This window comes from Gobius niger, assembly GCF_951799975.1.
Source record: "Gobius niger genome assembly, chromosome: 19".
Taxonomy (NCBI): Eukaryota; Metazoa; Chordata; class Actinopteri; order Gobiiformes; family Gobiidae; genus Gobius; species Gobius niger.
The window spans coordinates 15,461,348-15,484,425 of NC_136870.1; the positions used below are offsets into that span (position 1 = coordinate 15,461,348).

General features: G+C 42.9%; 4 protein-coding genes across 4 annotated transcripts in view; 3 read left to right on the forward strand and 1 right to left on the reverse strand.

Annotated features, from left to right (window-relative positions):
* c1ql1l (complement component 1, q subcomponent-like 1-like) overlaps positions 1-2,654 on the reverse strand; it is an 80,841-nt gene extending 78,187 nt beyond the window's left edge. Inside the window, exon 1 of the mRNA XM_079577880.1 lies at positions 1,749-2,654. Coding sequence (XP_079434006.1) covers positions 1,749-2,390 — 642 coding nt within the window. The 5' untranslated portion in view covers positions 2,391-2,654. The remainder of the gene's footprint in view (positions 1-1,748) is intronic.
* Positions 2,655-7,427: 4,773 nt separating this feature from the next.
* LOC306978438 (DELTA-thalatoxin-Avl1a-like) lies at positions 7,428-8,408 on the forward strand. The gene is made up of 3 exons (XM_079576972.1): positions 7,428-7,487; positions 7,675-7,792; positions 7,884-8,408. Exons 2-3 carry the CDS (start codon positions 7,689-7,691, stop codon positions 8,317-8,319), a joined length of 540 nt encoding a protein of 179 aa, XP_079433098.1. The 5' UTR covers positions 7,428-7,487; positions 7,675-7,688; the 3' UTR covers positions 8,320-8,408.
* A 740-nt stretch (positions 8,409-9,148) lies between these two features.
* On the forward strand, positions 9,149-10,010 carry apnl (actinoporin-like protein). The gene is made up of 3 exons (XM_079577816.1): positions 9,149-9,190; positions 9,268-9,370; positions 9,436-10,010. The coding sequence occupies exons 2-3, from the start codon at positions 9,276-9,278 to the stop codon at positions 9,887-9,889; spliced, it is 549 nt and encodes a 182-aa protein (XP_079433942.1). The 5' UTR covers positions 9,149-9,190; positions 9,268-9,275; the 3' UTR covers positions 9,890-10,010.
* Positions 10,011-14,703: 4,693 nt separating this feature from the next.
* On the forward strand, positions 14,704-18,072 carry LOC306978744 (UDP-glucuronosyltransferase 2A1-like; the record flags this gene model as incomplete). Its single annotated transcript, XM_079577412.1, has 2 exons — positions 14,704-14,809; positions 16,467-18,072. Exon 2 carries the CDS (start codon positions 16,474-16,476, stop codon positions 18,070-18,072), a length of 1,599 nt encoding a protein of 532 aa, XP_079433538.1. The 5' UTR covers positions 14,704-14,809; positions 16,467-16,473.
* Between the last annotated feature and the right edge of the window lie 5,006 nt (positions 18,073-23,078).

Here is a 23,078-nt window from a genome sequence, read left to right on the forward strand (position 1 = left end):
CAGGCCCTCAACGAAAACCATTAAAGACACTGTTATTACGGCAATATGACAGTGGCCAAACTGTTCCTCGCCTTGAGAATCTCTTGTTTTTCCTCCGCAGCCTACAAACCCCTATGACTCAACCTGCAGGGTCAGCCCACATGAAGGTATAGCCTCTGAGGAGAACTGGCAAGCGCGCACAACATCTCTTCCTCTGAGAAACACCTTCTTTTTTTTTTTTTTCTCCCTCCCCTATTTATTTCATATTTTCCACGGCGAATCGCACAAGCCTGTGTGTGGAAGCCAATGTTTTTGACCTGGGAGGATGTTGGGAATAGCGGGAGTGACGTGTAATCAGGACTCAAGCGTGTGCCAAGAGCTGCGGGGTCTAAGTGGGGAAAGGTTAGGCGTGAATGACAGCGCGATGATGGACAGAAACGCACTGCAGCCGAAAACTTGCGCCGAGGAATATCATCCAGCATTTTTCTTTCTCAGCAGCAGTGAGCCGTTTAATCAGCGCACACAGACCAGCAATTCTAATAATTGTGTATAATGTCAAAATAGAGTTGGTCCCGTCTGCCAGCTAGTGTTACCTACTCGGGCTGCAACAATTAATTGGATTGTGAGTGGTCAGCTAAAGTAGAGATCCACGCGCTGGATTTTTTCACGAAGACAGTGTAATAAGTAAATCATCAACGCACAAGAATAGTATATATTTTGTGACTGAATGGGGGATTCTTTTTTTCTTCATATTACCTATTATTTACAAAGGGTCCTAAGTTGACCTGGGGATTTCTGTTTTATTCCTCTGTTGTCTTTTCTTTTTTTTTAAATAGGTTTTCATTCTATCTATCTATTTATACGTTTATTGCTATTTCATGGTACTGTTTTAATGCAATTAAGTTTTAATAGAGGCAAGTGAAGTTAAATGAGCACGACTTTTGGAACAGTTGTTAAAACATGCTGTATAAATGTTTTTTTTAATTAACTAGTTATTCTTAATTTCTTCTTAATTATTCTTATTCAAAAATAATGAACATAATGGAGATTTGATGGAGATTTGATTTTAGTCACGATTTTGGACACTATCTGAACATATTTCTGTGTTATATGGCATGTCAAAAGGGATGAATAATGTGTTTCACAAAATTAGCATACACCAATATTGTGGGCCATCCCTGTGCGGCGTGTTTGCAGGTGCTTGCTGATAAATACCTAGTCGGTCAACTTTTACATGGTGTGTTTGATCAGTGGCATCGCCCGGGGGCTTAAAGACATTACCGAAATTATCCATGGAAATAGCCAATATCATAATTCCATATCGAAGTGTCTGAAGCTGACAGGCGGTGCGATAATGCAGAAGTTTGTTGTATTTTCAAAGGGCGCCAGCTTTGAACTAGCCTCTACCTGGGGGCGCTGTTTTGAAGTGTGCAGAGCGGAGATAGCGCTGCACTCCTTCCACTCACTTTCGACGTGGACATCAGCGGACGTGTACTCCGCGCAGATACGCAATCTGCCAGCCTGCCACTGTGCATTGTCGTGTGCGGTCTTGCAACAACCAGCCCGAGACAGTCCTAACATCGCTACACGCATGAATGCTTCACTACTCAATATCTGCTCAGCCTTCTGTTGCCCCCATGGGTTCAGCTTAACTTAGAGCGTAATGTTGCCAGTCGAGTGCGTTTGTAATCAGCAGCTTTTGACCCCCTGCTTGTGTTTGATTTCTTTTTGTCAATTCGGTAGAGTTTTGAAGAGTTTAGCATACGCACCAGGCCGTTCTTTATCAGGTCAGCCCACATACTAGTGCCATCGCCTCCTCTCATCAGGACGTTGTAGATGAAAAAGTAGGTGCCCGGGATCTTACAGGTGAACTTGCCGGTCGCCCCTTCGAAGTTGCCCCCGATGTTAGTCACCACATCATCGAAGCGCAGGATGTCGTAGCCTTCTTGGGGGTTTCTTAGTCCAGCGTAAAAAGCCACGCGAGGAGTTGTGTTGTACGTAGTGGTGCTCACCCCTTTCCCTCCCAGTCCGAGTATCCCCGTTCTCACCATGTCCATGTTGTCACCAGGGGGTCCTCGGGGTCCAGGGGGACCAGGCTCTCCAGGGGGTCCCGGGGGTCCAGGCTTGCCCGGTTTCCCCGGTCTCCCCAGCGAGCCGTGAGCGCTGTAGGTCGGCAACGGCGGGCCAATGCTGTGGTCGCCCAAATCTTCATTGTGATCCACCTGGAGGCCTGAGGTTACCGACTCCGTGCCCGACTGGACCCCCATCCCCGTGGTGCCGGTGGGGTACGGGTCACACACCATTCGGCAGGTCCCGAGCATCTCGTAGCGGCTGGCGCTGTCGTCCGACCCGCCCGCGCCCACCGAGCTGACCAGCACCGGGATGAGCACCACCAAAACCAGGACCAGCATGACCCCCACAGCAGCTGCCACCAGGGTCTTCCGCCCGATGCTCAGCCGGGGAAGGGGCTGCGCTGCCAGCCTGGAGCTCTCCGGGGCAGAAATGGTGACTGCGGGGAGAGCGGCACTCGACCACCGGGGCAAAAGCACCACAGGGCGCGCTGAGCAAAGGAGGAGGATGTTCACCCGTGGAGCTGGTGGGAGTGAGTGAGCGACTGGGGAGAAGAATCACAGAGGGACCAGAGTGAGGGACCAAGTGATCGCGAAGAGAGAGAAGCAGTTTGAGAGAGGAGGGTGAGAGTAAGACAGCTGGAGTGTTGAAAAAAGGGAAGGAGCGAGAGGAGAGAGATGCACCCAGTGAGTCAGGGCTAAGGAGGGCATTTCCACTGACACATGTGAGCAGCCAGAGGAAACAGAAAGAAGAAATCAGATGTGAAATGTACACAGTGTGGGCAGATGCAACAAATGCAGCCTCACCAACTTACGATAAAAACTTCAGTGGATGATTCATTTGTGCAAGTATCGAAAAAGCAATTTCAAATGCAGGCACATTGCAATTATATTTGTTATTTATGTTTTAAAATATAGATTCATTTCACAGCATGGATTTTCAATTACTTAGGAATGATCAGCATTTGACAGAAGATATAGAGAAATTGAACTGCTTCAGAAATACAAAATTCCCATGCATTTCAAACCATGATGTATAGAGTTAGCAGGTTTTAGACATAACAAATCCTTATACAGTTTGCTAGTTGTGACCATTAACATTTTGATTTGATAGTGATGTCAGCCCCAGTGTGAATAATTTTATAATAATAGAAAATGCATTCATTGCAAGAAATCAAGGTCAGGGAGTGTAGATTTTTTGCTTATGTTGTACCTGGGCAGAAACTGGAAACCGTCCAGGCGCCTGTCAGTTGGTCAATCCAGCCGTAACCTTCAGTTCCAAATATTGGCAAGCCTTAAAAACAGAAATATGCTTCATTCGCAACTTCTACAATAAATATTGACATAAAATATGACAAGTTGTTCTATATTATTTTTTTTATTATTTTATTATTTAACATATAAGAGGAATGGGTGGAATTGTAGCTTTTTGTACATTGCTGTTAATCTCCCAGGTTCCAGGTTTATTTTTTTTATTTATATATTTTTTATTAAGTAATAGGTAATACACAGGTGAAAGTGCATATTTACACAAGTGAGAAGGACACAGAATACAGTAGAAGAGACAAATAGGATACATATGGGGAGGGAGGGTTACGTGATTGGATGGATAAATAAAACAGAACTAAATGAAAGGGGTATGATCATGTGTGATCATATGTCTTCATTACATTAACACTCCGAGCCTCAACCCCCACCCCTCCACCCGTCCGTCCGTCCGTCCATCCATCCTCCTCCCCCACCCCCTGTCACCTGGAGGACCCGGGCCGCCCCCCAACATCCACCCCAGCCCCAAGGCCAAAACCAGATCGGGGACAATCCGCCACACGGAGCCTTCAACCCCAGCCCTAGTTTTTGTTCCCTTTCCCATGTTTTGTACCTAGACCTCGGGACATTTCTGTTTGCATGTTCTCCCCGTGTCTGTCAGGTTTCCTCCGGGTGCTCCGGTTTCCCCTACCACTAAAAACATGTACAATAGCCCAGGATGAATGAGACTGCGCTTGACAGTGGGACAAACAATGGAAATTATCCTAAAGCCTACAATCCAGCGTGGCGTGTTTACATGCATGTATCCATGTATGTTCATTAATATCTACTGTCCCGACCAAATAAACCAATACATAAGCGTAAAGTATTGAAGATTGATCCCAGGACTTGTGAGAGAGGTCGTGTCTTTTATGAGGCACCACAGTTTGGGCCTTTTGACACTTATGATAAATAATCACTGCTACAAAATCCTTTTGGACCAGGACTTTTATCAAAATACTTTTTAAGTAAAAATCTTCTTGTGTGAGCTCTACAGCAACTGACAATGACCTCCAGCACAATTCATGAAGTTCTGCTGCTTCACTGGGCAGGCCCGGAGGGGTGTAAAAGGCGCATTGCAACTTAAAATGTTTGTACCCTGTTACAGTTGTCATGATTTGTCTTGTTCCCCTGTTTTTGTATCTTTTGTCTTTGGTCTAGTGTGTTTTATTTTGACATGTGTTCTGTCCTTGTGATTTTGCTTTACTTCCCTCGTTGCCTGCCTGCCCCGCCCTGATGTGTTTCACCCGTGCCCCGTTTCCTCTTGTATTTATACCCCTGTGTTTCCCTCGTCCTTTGTCGCGTCATTGTCTTCGTCAGCCCTGGTTTTTGGTTATCTCTGGATTTTGTTATTATGGTTTTCGTCCATTAAACATCACCAGTTTTGTTGCAGTCCTGCATTTTGGGTTTTTATTTTCTTCACACCACCTCCTACCATGACAGAATGACGCGACCACTGCAAAGACCCAGCGGACTGCCTATCAGCTGAGGACCCTGACCCCTGTTCCTGCTCTGTCCCGGAACCACCGCTGGACATTTACCTCCGTCCGGGGTCGCTGTCCCCTCCTTCCCGACCTGAGCCACTGCCAGACCCCGACTTCCGTCCGAGGTGGGCCCCTTCTGTTCCGGAGCCACCGCTGGACCCTTTCTCCGTCCAGGGTGGGCTCCTTCTGTTCTGGGAACACCATCAGACCAAACCTCCGTCCGGGGTGGGCTCCTCTGGTTCATGTCCCAAGGCCACTGCGGGACATCATTCTCCGTCCTGGGTGGGCCCTTCCTGTTATCTCTCATCACACAGGGTTCTCTCAGCTGCCTCACGTTCCTGCCTTACACTGGGGTCATCTCACCCACCGCCGAGCCCTGCCCCATACCTGAGCACTTCTCAGCCGCTACTCGCCCCCCAGACCCGCCTGACTTGTCTCTGCTGTTCGTGAACCCTCCTGGACTTCCACCATAACGTCACACCCTCCTGGCCCTCCCGGTTTCTCCTGGTCCGCCTTGTGTCCCTCCAGTTGCTCCCCTGGTACTCACTCCGTTTTGGTTTTCGTCCATTAAACATCACCAGTTTTGTTGCAGTCCTGCAGTTTGGGTTTTTTTCTTCACACCACCTCCTACCATGACAACAGTTGCATTGCACTTTAATGATGATGATCTCAATATGCAGCAATGAAAACATTGTAAATCTGAGATAATAAGGGAAAAAAATTCAAATGACTGATATTCCTGGTATCTTAAAGGGGGGGTGTTATGCAAAATCGACTTTTTCAAGCTTTACATCATGTTATTATGTCATTCCCTCATTAAAAACATGCCTGAAGTGTTGCCTTGGCACATTCACGTATTTTTGAGTAATCTGTAAAAACTCTGATGGCGGCCATTTTAGGGATAGGTTTGCCTGAGTCCTCCTAGGAACGCCCCCACCTCCTGGAGACGCCTCCGAGCTTTCGTCACCAGCCGAGTAACCAACCACTGCCCCTCAGCAGAACCCCCTCCCCACTGATGCCACAGACAGCGTGTGGAGGGGGCGTGTCAGAAAGGGTCAGAGGTTCTTAAAGAGACAGAGGCCTATTTCAAGACATTCACTACAACCATTTTGAGAGAGCAATTTTATGCAAGGCAGTTATTTTTAATTTTTTTTTAATTTCCTGCATTTACAGACAAACAGAAAGTTTCGTCATCATTGTAGTGTGCTATAGACTGGTGCTATGTGATTGAAAAAAGCATAATACCCCCTCTTTAATTAGTAGTGAATTAGGATCGTCAATACCAACCATGGATGTATTTTAAAAAATATATATAGCAATATATTATAATCCATGGATGTATGTGGGCCACAGATCTATAGATTACGAGTAGGCTATTTCATCATAATTTTTTTTAAAATTCATAATACATAACCAATGGACACATCTCGACTGAAACATGGTGGGAACAAAATTAGCTCTACTTGCCTCGAGGCCAAAATTGTTACAACACCCACGTGGGCCGTGGCTGACGGTCACTGTCACGCAGCATCACCTGAGCGTCGAGAGGACTTACTTGACAGAGGATTTACTTTTTCCCAAGCAGCAAACAGTTAAACAGAATTGTTACATTCTCTGAGACGTAAACGAAAAAATGAACAAGAATTTCACAAATGCAACCTCTTCTTTGACCGGAACTGGAGACCACGATCCAATGATAAACTGCAACCAGTGGATTTCAAGGTCAGTAAACGCATCATGGCTTATTATCCAAATCAATACCACAAGTTCGTTTAAATAGGAGTAACAAGTTGTCGGGCCAGGCCTAATTTAAGAAAGCCACAATGCCCTCTAGTGGTGCTTTTTAGAACAACTATATATCTTTGCACAGCAGGGATTCCTTTCTGACATGAAGCGCTTATTTTTACACTGTCAACCTAAATGCAGAGCAAGTTTGTTTTAAGCAGTCAATGTTATAAAATGTATAGGATATAGTAGCCCACATAACCCTGCCTACACTCAGCAAACTCAGTGTCAGTTTTAATGCTGCAGACAATTGCAAAACAGCTATTAATGCATTCCATAAAAAACTGTGTAAACTATGATTAAATTGTTTACACTTGTTTTTTTGGTTGACCCGGTTTGGGAAGTCTGGGCACCTCTGACTCACTCCTGCCGTTTTTTAAAGGGTGCGGCTGTAAGCTCCAAGTACATCACAGGAACCCGCAAAACTACTCACCAGCAAAGGGCACATGTTCAGTCCAATCCATTAACTTTCTGCTTAGTAAAGTTTTGATTTAATGTCATTTATGGTTTAGTAATGAAACTAAGTTAGGTGTTTTTCGGTTTTAGGCATGGTTTACCTACAGTTTAGATATCATTAGTCCAGATTTGATGTTAGTCTTGTAGCCTCGGGGTACTTAATAGGTCAATGATCCTTGTGTTAATTGTGTTACCTGGTGCAAATATGATTTCTTTGGCAATGCTGCTTTAAATGTCGATAGTTGTCTGTTACTGTTGCACATACGAACCATTCATCTGTCCTTGCACTCCCACATAGAGGTGTGTCCGGCTGCGCAGCTGAAAGGCGTGTCTTTGAGCAAGTCTCTTTACCAAAGTCAGATTTGTTTTCAGTAGACTCTCTGCCTCCTTGTGCCTCACCTGAACCAAGGTAAGTGCTCCTCTTTTTTATTACCCGGTATTCGGCATTTTCCATTTACCGTTTGTTATGTTTGTTGGTTTCTGTATGGAATTATAGTCTGCATGTACTTTAAAATAGATGCAATTACAATGAATGGCAACGATCTCATTTCTTTTTGTGCTATATTGCTTATTACTGTTCAATTACTGTTCAATAGTTTGATCCGCCACCATGCCTGAGTCTGCAGAATCCCACTCTGCCCATCTCACCACCAACCGCAACTGCACAGTGGAGATCGGCAATATGAGCGCCAACTACTGCCTTGTAAATCCCAAGTAAGTCACTATTTGAAGCTATAAGACCACGGTGCTGCTTTGTGGAAAATGTATAACATTTCTGACATGATTTGTTTTTTTTTCTTCTTAGAGTCTTCGTGGAAAGTGGATTCAGCCACAGCCCTCCGCAGCCCACGGTGCGCTCCATGCACACAGAGGTGTGCTCCTTCACCAAAGATGACAACACGGCATCAGGCTCAGTCGGTGTGTTCACCTACGAGCTCTTCCACATGGCACAACGCAAGTCTATTGGCATCATGGCCGTTATGTTCTCCGTGCCTTTTGACTATAACTTCTACAAAAACTGGTTGGGTGTTGGCATCTTCGAGCCAAGCAAGGCCTGCGATGAGAAGTTATACAAAGAAATGTACAACAGTAAGGATTTCAGCTGCTTTCACCGTCATGAGTCAGACGGGTCTGGCGTGATGTTTACCTCCAATCCCCTTAATCTGGATGTTCGGGGGTGCATGTCCAGCGAGGGCAGGGCCATCGTTAAACTCGAGATCTACGATAAGATGGGCCGTTGAGGGTTGGGTGCTGCACCTGATTGTCAAATCATGCATTCAGCTTGCACACAGTGTATTTGTTTCCTTTATGTGTGTGGGTGCTCTACAAATAAATCAATAAAACAAAAAACAAAAGAATCATTTTGTGTCTGGCATGTTTTTTATTTTAGCCTATATAATTAAAGCAGTCAGTTAAAGGTGGGGTCCTCATTTTCTGTTGTTGTAGTAAGTAAATATGTTTTTACCACCACAGAGTAAGTTGTAAACACAGCATAAACCAGATCTTGTTGCCTGGTCTTCACCTAATTTTTATTGAGCGATAGAAGATAAAAGTAGAAGCTAAATTAGTGAAATTTATTTTTGGGGGGGCGGTCAAAGCTGTACACCGGCTTGAAACGTGCGTATAAACAATCTCCTTGAACAATAAGAGACATGCAGCAGGAATTGTGAGCGCTAGAAACGAGTTAAGGAAAAATGTCAGAAGTTGTGCAGGAAAGATCAGGTACCCCAGCTTTAAGATTACTGTGGCTTGCAAAAGAGGACAATGTATTTGACAAAAGCACATTTTGTGCTGTGTGACTGGAGTGAAGTTAAGACTTGACATGCACCCAAATGAAAGGTGTGGCGACACTAAGGAATGAGACATGAGACACGAAGAGCTGGGAAACCTGTCAGACACGGTGTATTGATGGATATCTCCAAGCTTTGTTGACATTAGTTACTGAGGGATGGAACAAAACGTTTTTAGACGGTGAGTAATCGAGCGTTGGAGGTGGAGACATGTTTTTGGGTGGGACTTGTGGGTATCATGCATTCCCCAACGAGACATGCAAACTTCAACTGCAGTGCAACTCAGTCTTCACTCCAGTCGAGTAGTCACCTATCAGGACAGGTAAGGTGCACGCATACATTCATGTAATTATCATTTTTCCTGTTTGTTTCTGTCATTGTTTTCTTTGGGGCTTTCAGGTAACATAATGGCTGAGGCTGTGGCAGCTAACCAAACAAGCCGAAGAAATGTAACCATTGAGATCAGCAACCTCACATCTTCATACTGCCTGATCAACCCTAAGTAAGTACCCTACATAGAAAGGGTTGAATGCATTTTGTAGTATTGAAAGCTGAATGTATTTGTAGGGTTTTCTTGGACCATGGAGGGACTCATATACCACCCCAACCAACCGTGCGCCCTGGCCAAGTTGCGGTGTGTAACTTCACCAAAGACAGCGGCAGATCCTCCGGAGCAGTGGGCGTCCTGACCTATGATCTTTTCGAGAGGGGCCATAACGACTTCATCGAGAAAGTAACCATCATGTTCTCTGTCCCGTACGACTACAACTTGTACAAGAACTGGGTTGGTGTGGGGGTCCAAATGAAAAATAAGGAGTGTGATGAGGCTTTGTTCAAAGATATGTACTATTCAAAGGAGCAAACAGGTTTTGTGAGGGAAGAGGCCCACGGCAGTGGCATCACATATGAGGGGAACAACGTGGATGTTAAAGCCACTATGTGTCCTCTGGGCAGGGCCATAATGAAGGTGGAGATTTGGGATAAACTGTTCTCTCCACCAACAGGCCAGCAATGGCGCTAAAGGCTGTTTGTTTGTAAGCATGGTTTTAATCACGCATGGTTTGTGTCCAATGCACATCTGGTATAGTAACGTCGATAAATTGTACAAATGAAATAAATGTTTTAAAGAAACTCCCAAGGTGTAGTTACTTACTGTTGAGTCAAGGCATGTCGTCCGGTCTGACTTGTAGAGCAAGGTATGGCTTAATCATGTCTTTTATTTATTTATTTATTTATTTTTAACACAATGTTGCCAATATTTTATTCAGATAAACCTAATGATAGCAGTGCAATAGTGTCCAATGGAATGTGAAGTATTAGCAGTAATACATAATGTGTTGTTTAAAATAACTTGAGTCACTTACTTCTGAGTAGAACTCAGCATTCCAAAATGTAGAAACACATAATTGTATGTCTCCGTCTCATAAATATTATGACAATTTGCCTCACTTGCAAAAATAGTTTATTTGAACAAATTCAGCATTTCGGTCCACATTGAATTTATACATTGAAAATTATTCTGGCTTTTATATTCAGCTGATTAGACTATTGTTATGCTCTCTATTGAGGCCAAATTCAATCAAGCGACTTGTTACACTGGTTAGATGTATGTGAATGATGAACATTGTTTAACGTATAAAGTACAAATACATGGTCATGTGCCCATCTACACTTGAAATCTGTCCAATATAAAGACTGCAACATCAACAGTCCAGGGACCACAGGTGGAAATGAGCATATCTTCAATAACCCGGTGCTTTCCTTTGTGATAAATGTGACATTGCACACTATCCTGTGTGAATAAAAACATTATACCACGCCCTCAGTATATCGATATACATGTTTTTTTCTGTCATTAATGTCCAGACTGTGGCGCCCTCTGGTGGAGTGATGCCTAAGGTGCAGCTTTAGCTTTTCTGTTGAAACACATGGGGGTTTATTATTGTATCAAAAACACAGAAATAGTTAACCTGCGATAAAGAATCAATCAATTTATAGAGCCTTCTAGAAATACTATATATTATTTTCACTAACACCTATATTTGACACTTAGTATGTATATCTTAGTATATATCTTTTTGCGTCGCTTCGTTTATGTCAAATCACTGATTTGACATAAATTGACACTTATTTAGATAAACATAATTCATAAACATGACATCATTTGTGTCTCCAGATTATTATTGAATCAAAAAATACAGATTATGTTCATCTGCGACAAAAATCAGTCTCATACTTAGTGTTTTAAAAAAAACAAGTAGAGAGTGCATTACATTATTGGTACATCATGTTTGTAATTAACTGTAGCTGTGCCACTATTTTAGCTCTTATGTACTGTATTCACATTAAAGATGCGTTATGCAACTTTTTATGTGTGAAAAAAAAGTGGATGTTTGTGCGCATTTCACCTTCTAATGACAAAACCGCTGTATGAGTGGTCAGCATGACGCCTTTAATTTCTATCACAGTGATCTGTAGGACACTCCAGGATCAGTTGTTTGGAAGGTTTTCGCTGCTGCAGACCCTCTCACCAGAAAACCTACCAAACAGTTGATCCTGTAGCTTTGTAGAGACCACAGTGATGGACTGTAAAGGCGCCATGCTGACCACTCACACGCCGACTCTGTCACTACAAGTTCAATTACAAACAAAAATCAACTTTCTTTTCCACATAAAAAGTTGCATAATGCACCTTTAAGTCTCAGTGTTTTGGTGAAGCTGAATATTATATATTTGTGTCACTGTAGCAAACTATTTACTGTCCATGCACTTCTCATAGAAGACACTGACCACCGTGTTGAATCTCTGCTTTAAATACATCTCCAGGGTCTCGAGCGTCATCTGCCTCACATCGTATCCCAAAAACTGCTTCTTCGCCGACTTGTTTATGGGCACAATCTCCTCTGTGCTGTTGGCATCATTTCGACCAATAGCAGCGTACGTGGGAAAGGCGCCTCGCAGATGCTGTGGTAGACTGCTGTTGAATTGCGGACAGCAGTAGGCGGACCACAGGTATTCTGGCACTGCAACGCGCTTGTTTTTGATCCAGTGCTCATCTTGCTTGTATGGTATGATCCCTGTCACGATGTAGGCCTTTCCAACGCAATAGGCGGCTAATGTTTTATTCACGCTTTGTTCCAGGGTTTCCCAGGGCCCGTCGTTGGAGCCGAACTTTTGGGGCACCACGTTGGTGAGGGTGAAAGTGGAAATGCGGTCTTCGTGGAGCTGGTGGTGCAGACTTGGGTTGAGGTGCCCCCGGGTGTACGAGGAGTTGATGTAGTCTGGCTCCACAGCTTGGCTCTCCACCACGGTTGGGTCTAAGGGGTCCGGAGGGAACAGCGCCATGTTGCCGTTGGCTTCGGGGTCAGCCAGCTGTGGGCAGAGGGGGTCCAGGGAAGAGGCAAGAATATGTGGTGATTAAAACAAAAAAAAAGAATATAAAATACTGGGGTGATGTTGCATGAGTGTGTAATACATCGTCTTCTCTAATCCCACGCAGACGACAGGGCAACGATGCATAAAGCAGAATCACAATTAATTGCCATTGTTTGAGAACAGGTTCACAAACTAGGATTTTTTCTCGGTGCACGTGCAACATAAAACATATAACACAGAATTTAGATACAAAAAAATAAGAAAATATGAAAACTTTAAAACTATAACACTATAAGGGCATGCATAAATAAATACTAAAAACTAAAATAAAAAGTAAAAGATGAACATGTGCTTTTAAGCCTGTTCCCCAAGGCCTCGGGAACCCGGAGTGCTCAGGGCGCTGCAGCACCCCCTGGTGGATAGTTTGCGAACTGCAGGCAATATTAATGAATAGGAAATATGCACAAAAAAAAGCGTTCTTCATCACCCCCTAACTAAAATATCTTCCCATGACTCTGCTGTTCCCACTGCATAAAACTGAAAAGCCACCGTGCTTAGTCCTTACTCTAGGAGCCAGCAGGAGGCCACTCCCTGAGGTTCTCATTAAAGTTCACATGATGTAGAAACTTGCACACAAGGAGAACTGTTTTCTATTCTCTGAGGAAGCCAGTACAGGGACTTCTGCTTGGGACTATTTAGTATTTTGTTCGAACATAAAAATGAATGGTAAATGGTCTCAACTTATACAGCGCTTTTCTACCTTCACTGAACCAGTCACCCATTCACACTCTCATTCATGCACCAATGTAGAGAGACATGCACACAGTGGTATACAATAAACACAAAACATTTGTTCCAAAACAAGCAAGTTGAAGAGCAGCCTTATAAAGTGTCACCCCCTTTCCACTGTAAAAGATGAATATGGTTGTATTACATTTTTGGAAGGGCATGAGGGCTGGACATCAGGCGTCTCATTGACACTTGTTATAACAGTATTCATTTCCTCGTGGAGAGATGAGTAAAGTTATCTCTGATGATGCTGCGAATGGCCGGGAGATCACCACCTCTTTTCTTTGGATATGTGGCCGCTTTACTTTGCCGAACATTAGATTTAAACACATGTCCTCTTCTAAACACTTCATTTTGACAACCCGCTTCAAACACATCATTGTTGGTGTCTAGCTGATCATTAGGAGCATGCTTGTCAGGTATGGCCTGTTTGTTTCACAGCTGTTCAAGCTTTAGTTTCTCTTGTGACATGACCTGGAATGCTCCACGCTGTTCCTTTATGTCGACTCTAGTGTATGAAAATATGATCCTTCATGTGCTATAAGTATCTTCAAAGAGCAGAATGTGATGACTCTTTCTTGTACAGTCCATAGCACCATTTACAAAGCCATAGTGTGCTGTATTATTACTCTCTATATTGTGCTAATACTTGCCTGTGGCTCATACTTCCAGGACGCCGCAGGTCTCTTCCCTGATGGCACACCGTAAACATAGGCGGAGAACCAGGGAGACCTCCTCGGGCGGCTGTACAGCGAGGCAAAGCGATACTGGTTGTTGTACCTCTGGCAGATCGGAGTCCCGCTCAGACCTTTGGACGGCCAAGATCTGTAGAAGAACTGCAGGCAAGGGGTGAAATCACCAACGTCACACGCACAAAAACTCAAATCAGAGGCAAAAATGATGATGAAAAGGCATAAGAGGTGAGCCATGGTGTTGGTTTGCAGGGCTGTGTAGAAGTGAAACAAGTCTCTCAGTCAGCTGAATAAATACTTCCTGTTACTGTGACACATTGTGCGAAGCGCCACTTATCTGCTTGACTAAGACGTTTTAAGAATCGCTTTCCTTTCTCAGTGGAAGCAGGAGTAAACTGAATCATAATGGGCAGCTTAGGAGAAGTTGAGGAAAGCAAATAATAGTTACTGTCAGGGAAAACCCCCAGAGAGCAGCACTAGTATCATTGTTACTGGTATAGTTTTATTCAGAGGCTCGGGTTAAAGTGTTTTTCACACAGGAAATTGACTTACTCAGAGTTACAAACATAGATCACTTCATGCCCGTTTTACACCCAGTGGTTTTGCAGGTTTCATTTTCTTTTCTCTTTTTTCGCAATATTGACTTTTTGACACAATATATCCTCCACCTCAATAACTATCCCTGTGACTAGATGTAGTTTTCATGTAGTTATTCTTTAATGTAGGTACTCTGATGGCTCCCGAGTTACAGAGAGTTAAAGAGTTAAAGTTTTGGTGAATGGAATCTAATACGCTCCACCCCCGTTACTCCTGTGCTCAAACCTCAAACACTTCTTTCTAGGTTTTTTTTTTACTCGTGTTGTGTTCCAGGTGCCAGAAGTTTACAACACTGGGAGAGAGGGCGGACTTTCAAAGAATGGTTGGCTTGAGATCCATTGGGATAGCCCCCTCTTTTCCTCTCCCTTTCCATTCTTATGTAACTGCTGGCATATGTGGAGTTTGGATCCTATTACGGGCCAGGCGGTGGGGTTTATTTTCACGAGGAACGAAAGCGCGGATTCTGCCTCAATATAAGGGATACAAAGGTGAGTGAATGCATGCAGGTTTTATGCACGTTTTGTTTGAATGCTAATGTTTTCTTGTCCGGGCATAGGATGTTTTGGTTCTTTTTTTCAGACTGGCATTCCAGTAATGCATTCCAATGGGATTGCGGTTTTTTGTTTTGTTTTTTTCTTTTAGTTTTTCCTCATGCTACCTGGGCTTTATCCTGTTAGTATCCAACGCACACCACTTACAACACCTAAACAGGCAATGCAACCCACATATGCATATCACATAAACTGGTTTTCATATGTAAATGTGAGTGATGTGGGATTGTCTCCTCAAAGGGTCTGCATAAAAGCTGTGTAACCAGAGAGCAGACCGTAAACATAAATATTTGTGGCAGAAAAGCAGAGTTTGGATTTGACCTTCTGCAGGAACATTTCTAGCATTGTAGTCTTTAGTGAGATCAGATAATTTTGCCTTTATTGATCTCACAATGGAGAAATTAACTTGTTACATTCAGGTCTCAGAACACTAAGGGTGTGCAGAATAGACAGGAAATGTGCAAACAATTAAATGTGGTAGCAGCATTCATTGTCGTGTAGCAGTATTGTTTTCCAAGTTTCGACCAAAGTTACATGACAACCGGCTACAGTAGGATAAACCACTTACTATCAGCTTAACACTGATTAATCTTTATGACTCTGTCTCTTCTTACAGAAGAGTTGAGAAATAATGAGGTTTCATCCACAAACGTGGTCCAAAACAGATAAGAGGTCAAGGATAGAAATATGGAGTTTATCGTACATGCATTACACTAACTAGTGAGTTAGTAGTTGAAAGGAATGCATTTTAAATCCTCAAAACTGTAGTTCTTGTGGGATGAACCTTAATTAACCTCTCCCCCCATTTACCCCAGTTCAGCTTTACCCAAATCTAATTTCGCTTTACAACTGGGGAGCAACAGTGTAATGTCTCATTTGAAAGCCAAGGCCTACAAAACTGATCCTAACTTTTTGCCACATATTTGAAGCACTTTTGTCGTGTTTTTGTTGCTCTTATCACTCTTTTCTCATTTTTTTGTTGTGTTATTGGCACTCTTTTTTGTCTCTTTTGTGGCTTTTATCGTTGCTCTTCTGTCGTGTTTTCGTGACATTTTTGTCACATTTATGTTTTTGCGTTTTCATCCTCGTTATTTTGACGCTTTTTTCAAGAAGCTTTAAGATTTGGGTGAAGCCAAACTGGAGAAAATGTGCTCGGTTCAGGCGGGGGGTTAATAGGTAACAGAATAATATTTTAATATGCATTTATATCAAGGATGCGAGACAGAGGTGCAGATTGTAGAGCGGGTCGTCTCATGATCGGACGATTGGGGGTTCGAATCCCGGCTCCTGCAGGTGTACACTGTTGTTGTGTCCTTGGGCAAGACACTCAACCCCCCTTGCGTCCAGTGGTCATTTTATACTCGCTACTGCCACCTCAGGTCTTACATGTAACTGCAGGTTCTATATTAAGCTCATGCATGACGGCACTTTGGACCGAATTGACAACTTTTTGAGTGACAGGATTTTAGAGGTAGTTGTGGTGAATAGGCCTGGGCTCATTCTACACATCAGGACATTGCTGGAGCTTGTAGGTGGAGGAAAGTACATCATTTTAAGATAAAGTTTCTCATAATATTTGTTATGTTTTCCACAGTGACTCAATGGAAGTGGCTCCAGCTGTCTCCTGCCTCCTCCTGCTGGCCTCCGTCTCCCTCCTGACCACGGTCCAGTCGGGGAAGGTCTTGGTTTTTCCGGTAGACGGCAGCCACTGGGTCAACATGAACCTCATAATCCAAGGTCTCCACGCCAGAGGTCACGAGGTCACCGTGGTGCGCACTGCCACCTCCTGGTACATCAAGGAGAGTGCGCCACATTACACCTCGCTCACGATCACTTTACCAGAGGCAATCAGCTTAGAGCAAGAGGACTTCTTTGTGACTTTTCTCGTTAAGATGTTGGCGATCAAGAAGGAAGGGGGTTCACCGATGGCGTTTGTGTCTTTCTATTGGGAAATACTGGGTGCCTTGTCCAAAATACACCAGCAGGCGTCCATGGTAGGGGTGCAAATGCTCGAAGATAAGACTCTGATGCAAAAACTTCGGGACACGCAGTATGACGTGGTTCTGATAGACCCTGGACTTCCTGTTGGGGTGCTTGTAGCTCATGAACTTGGCCTTCCCACTGTTTTCAACGTGCGCTGGATCACCAGTGGAGAAGGGCACTTCGTCGTGGCCCCATCTCCAACATCATACGTGCCAACTTCTGGAATGGCGCTTTCGGACAAGATGACATTTTTGCAAAGAATTCAAAACACACTGCACTACGGCCTAAACACGTTCATCGATAAGTTTGTAGTGTGTCCTGTATACGACCGATTGGTTGAGAAGTACTTTGGGTCTAGTGTCAATTTCTATCACATGTTGCAAGCAGCAGATATCTGGTTAATGCGAGTGGATTTTGTGTTTGAATTCCCAAGGCCGACCATGCCCAATATCGTCTACATTGGTGGCTTTCAATGCAAGCCGTCTTCCCCTTTGCCGTCTGAACTTGAAGATTTTGTTCAAAGTTCTGGAGATCATGGATTCATCTTGATGTCTTTAGGCACCCTGGTTAAAGGTTTACCCAAAGAGATCACTTCCAAAATCGCTGCCGCTTTTTCTCAGCTTCCCCAAAAGGTCATTTGGAGGCACGCGGGTGAAACGCCCGACAATTTAGGCAACAATACACTCCTGTTAAAATGGCTGCCGCAGAACGACCTCCTGGGGCACCCAAAAATCAAAGCGTTTGTATCCCACGGCGGGACCAATGGAATCTATGAGTCTATTTATCACGGCGTCCCGGTAATAGGTGTCCCTCTGCTGTTCGACCAGCCGGAAAACGTTTTGAGACTGGAAGTCCGAGGCGCCGCTATAGTTTTGGACGTGACGCACATCACGACAGAGAGTTTTCTAGACGCTGTTAGGAAAGTTGTCAATGAAACTGTTTACAGAAACAACATGAAAAGATTGTCCGGCCTTCATCGGGATCAGCTCATGCATCCGCTCGACACTGCCCTCTTCTGGATAGAGTTTGTGATGCGGAACAAGGGGGCCGCTCATCTACGCACGGAGTCTTACAAAATGCCGTGGTATTCTTATTACCCTATAGACGTCTTTTGCTTTTTAACGGGACTGGTTTTATTGTTGACTGCAGTCTTTGTGAAAACTGTAAAGTTTCTATGCTGCGGAATATTTAGAAAGAGAAAACCAAAGCAAGAGTAGTTTTTACATTTAAAGACTATGCATGCTTTATCCTTTACTGTGTATTGCACTGCAAGACAGATAAATAAATAAAGATTTTATTTTATTTTGAATATTATCTGTGTACTTATTCAGCGCCAGGTATGAACCTCTGAACCCACGCCTTACCCAAGTAGTTCAGCATTACCCAAATCTAAAAGCTTCTCGACTGGAGAACATTTGCCTTTCAAATGAGGCATTACGCCTCATTTGAAAGCTAAGGGTTGTGTTTTCTTCTATTATGTTGCCTTTTATATATGTTTTTGGTGTTTTTGTCACTTTTATGTGGCTTTTTTTTTCACTTTTTCTTGATTTTTTCATCATGTTTATCTCACTTTTTATTTTGTCATTGTTGCGTTTCTGGCATGTTTTTGTGGCTCATTTGTCACATTTTTTTTTTGCGTTTTCATCTATACTTTGACACTTATTTCAAGAAGCTTTTAGATTTGGGTAATGCCACACTGGAGCAAATAGATAAACAATGACAAAAGTGAGTTTTTGTTTTGGTACAATTCTAAAACAAATAATAACACAAACACAGGTATGTTTTCTGACTGTATATTCTCAGGGGTTAGTTGCTATTATGACCCTAAATGATCAAATGATCAAATAAATATTTACCAAATAAATAGCCTACACAAACATCAAAAAGAAGATCTGATTTAAAACAAAACAGTTATAATACACACACAGCGCACAGATTATACTATGATACATTCGGTAATGTTTTCTATAATCTATACATTCTTTTCACAAATCCATCTGTACAAAATCTTGCAGGATCCGTCCATCCAGGAGTGCAGCGCCTCCTCACTGGTGTCTATGTGCCCACAGTCCTCCCCCTCAGGGTCCTCTGACCTCCAGTTGTCCGGTTCAGTCCCCACCCCGGGTCTGTCCAGCCAATATCTATGGAAGTTCAGTCAAACGTATTCTGGTGTTACATGTTGCATTAGAAAGGGAAACTATAATGCTGCTGATTATGTTATATAGGTCATATTTTCAGACTTACTGTGAACTTGTAGTTACTTGCCGTCCGTCGACCCAGCGCCACACTGCCTCCTGCTCGATATCAGACATGCCAATCCACAGGCGAGTGTTGGTCCGGTCAACTGTGTGACTGGTCTCATGAATAAAACTCTGGGGGAAAACAATAGGAATACACAAAGAATTCAAAGAACACTGAAAAAAAAAAAAGTACCTTCATGAGTTAAACTTACTTAAATTACAGATATTTCACCTTAAACACTAAATCTGCCAGTGTAAAATGTTTTCTTGCACTTAAAGGTAAAACAAAAAGTTGATATTAATACATATTTGATTTTTCAGTGACCCAGTGGATGCTTGGGGGGTTAGCGTAGCGCCTTTACTTAAGTATGGTATTGCTTCAGGATAAAATGATGGTTCCATATACATTCCATTCTGAAACCTACCAGAAATCCTAACAAACCTGAAATAAAATTGATCCTGAAGCATCATATCAGTCACTTTTTTTTCTTTTTCGTGAAGAGTTGCGTCGTGCACTTTTAAAATATGAATAGCCCTCTTATTTCAAGTAAATGTATTATTTAATTTTAAGTGCAATAAGATGTTTTTTTTTGCAGTGAACGTATTGATTTTACTTGCATCGTTATTTGTTGGAAGTGCCCTGCGTGCATTGACGTAACGAGGGGCAGCTCTGGCTTGTGGGGCCTGAGACAAAACTTAAAGCCAGCAGGGACAGTGGTTTAGTAGTGAACTGCATCGGTATGAGTAGATCGGCGTTCATGCGATCGAGCAGGACGCAAGTTTGCTCTTTGGCGCCCTCTGGTGGTGAGTCCGCAGGTTGCAATTTAACACCGTGAAATCCACATACACTGCCATTACATAGAAAAGGTGTGCGTTTGCAGACACAGCAAGCCGAAACTCAAATGATACCTGTTCTTCTTTAGTGTTGATGATGACCAGATCAGCCCTGTGAGTCTGACACCAGGACCGGCTCGAGCTCCATGAGAGAGTCAGGGAGGAGAAGGAGTAGCACTTCCCTTGGAACAGTGTCCATCCTTCAGCACACTCCTTACACACACGCTCTATGACAGAAAAAATACAATCAATACTTAATATGCAAATGATTTCTATTCACCAACTGAGATCCATACCTTGTGTGTTCTGGTTAACCACGGGGCAGTGGTCATCCAGCGAGCGATAGGCCTCTTCCACTGACTGTAATTGAACCGCCATTTCCTTTAGTTCCTCTTTCTTTTGTTCTAAGTCTGTCTTTCCCTTTTCTAATAAAGAACTCATATTTTGGGTTTCCTCTCTCAGCTCTTTCACCACCTTTTGAACACCGACTGTCTCTTTCATTGACTGCTCTTGATATTTACTACAGTCATCCCGTAAAAGCTTATTCGCCTCCTCCACCTTTTGTTTTCCCACTTGTAGCTCATTGTTGAAAGCCGACAGATCTGCTATGATCCGGGACATATTCACTAAGGTTTCTTCCTGTTCAACACTTCGCTGAGTAACTTTACCGTATTCTTCTGTAAGTTGTGCATTCGTTTTGGTCATGTTGTCAATCTCCGCCATTAATTTAGTGTGTTCCTCTGTTATAGCAAGGTCCCGGGACTTAAACTTGTCGAGGGTCCTGTTGAGAAGTTTGGCCTCCTTCTCCAGCGCAGCATTGTGGTCTTTTAGGATATGATTCTCTCTTTGTAACTCAGTGTTGATGGACGTCACTGTGATGTAGTTTTCGGTGATGTTCTGGTGGTCAAAGAGGAGGTGGTTCCTTTCTGACCTGCTGCCGGACCTTTCTGCACCTAAAAATGTTTACAGTTATTATGAACATGGGTTGAAGGATATGACTAGACAGGCATAGAAGCAGGCTTTATTTTGATATACTTTAATACAGACCCACACACTATGAACTTTGTGCCATGTAATAAAAAACACATAAGGTGGATTTCAGATTTCTATTGTTTTGAAACTATAACCTTTGACCCACTTTTTGCCCCTGACTCATCATTTGGGAACCACGGTTTTAACAGGCCATAAACATTGCGAAACAGGAAGTCATGGAAATCCCACATTGTTTTATTTAAGTTTCACTGACCTAAAGAAACTGATTGATGTAACGGTATGCAACAGTGAGCATGTGCACATTTAAGTCACGCTAAATGTTACATAGGATATTCATGAAGGGCACTGGAGCGCAAAGATGGATGTGTACGGAACTGTGAACGTGGACTTACTCATGACTGAGAGAGCGATGCATGTCACAAGAAGCAGCAGGCACAGGGCAGAGAGGAGCATCATGGGACACACGTGTCGACAGAGCAGGGGTTTGGGGGCAGGCAGGCACTCTGAGGCTACATAAAAAAAAAAATGAAATATGAGGAGAGGAAAGTAGTGGAGGCTTTGATGTCGGACCTTTCCTCTTGAAAATTTGATATAAAAAATACTCACTTTGCTCTTGCTTGTCAGTCATTGGGATGGCTGCTGCTCTGGGACCCCTGCTCCACCGAAACCACCGCTTGCCAAACATTTTCTTCTAAACAGATTTCACGGAAAGGCCAAAGATTCAGATTATATATATATATATATATATATATAGATTGATATCACAGTTTCAGATCGAGACAACAAAAAGCCACTCGCATGCAAATCCGACATTTAGTAGGCCACACGAGAGCATCAAGGACAGATACATCTTTAGGTGAAGTGTGCCTGAGGTTTCCTGTTATGCATAAGCAAACCACAGCTTGACGGACTGAGAAAGTACCAGCATTCGTCAAAAAGGAATATAGACTGTGTGTGAACCGTGCACGTCTCTGTGTACAATCAGTTTATCTCGTGCATAACTCACCTTGTGCTTGGAAGGCGATACCTCAAAAAGAATCAATAGCGTAGATCAAACTGTCCAGTTAAATCTCGAGGAAGTGAAGGACTGTTTTGAGTAGTGGCTCTGCGGGTCCTTTATAGCCTCCCCAGCTCCATTGTTTTGCACTAAATGTTAATGACAGGCCCTGGTTGATCTGGACTTATCTCCTGCAACAATAGTGACTGATGATAAAAGCCTATGAGCTTCTCAACAAACACTCATGAGGTGAAATATTCAACTTTTATCATGATACTTTGATCTTGAATGATACAAAATATAAATCACTTTACAGCAGTTTCCTTAATTACGGCTTATTGTAATGTTGTATATTGTAATATTGTTTGAATTACTTCTTTGCTATTTTATACTATTACCACTAGCTAATACAGCTACAATCATTGCCTTACTATTGCATTACAACATCTAGCTCCTATTTTAATTGCTGAAATTCATTCAATTCATCTTTTTCTATTTGAGCAGCTGAGTATTCAGCAGAAAACATGACAGAATAAAACAAATAACAGGTTTGATGCTCAAAAGGAGTAGGCAGAAGAAAGGAGTTTGTACACGCCTACTCCCTTCCAATCAAAAGCATGTCAACTAAGTGCTTCCACAAAACCATTACTCCTGTCAGTCCATGTCCATAAATCCAAATGTATTTGATGACAGTATTTTAAATATATAGTGTATATAAGCACACATTGTATACATACCCATAAGTTTATAAGTTATATCATTAGTGTGCATAGCCCTTCAGAGAACAAAAACAAGAATTTAATTTAATCTTTTCCCCCTTTTTTTCTCTCTCTCTCTCTTTGATCTTGAATATCGATGAGCTCTCATTTTCAGCGTATCGATGCAGTATGTGCTTCTTGAACCTAAGTTTCAATTGCTCTAATGAAGTGCTGCTCTTTATTTCCTGATGCAGGTCGTTCCATAAATCAACTCCACACCGTGTGATAAACATTTGCTTTGCTGTGGTACGGACATATTGCTTTGTGAAATTATTTGTAAAGACTCATCAAGAATCTTCATTTCCCACAGGCCAAGTTTTTTTTTTAAATATAATTTTGACATGCATTCTTTATTTAATAAAACACATTCAAAATCCTTCAATCCAGTACTTGCGGCTGTG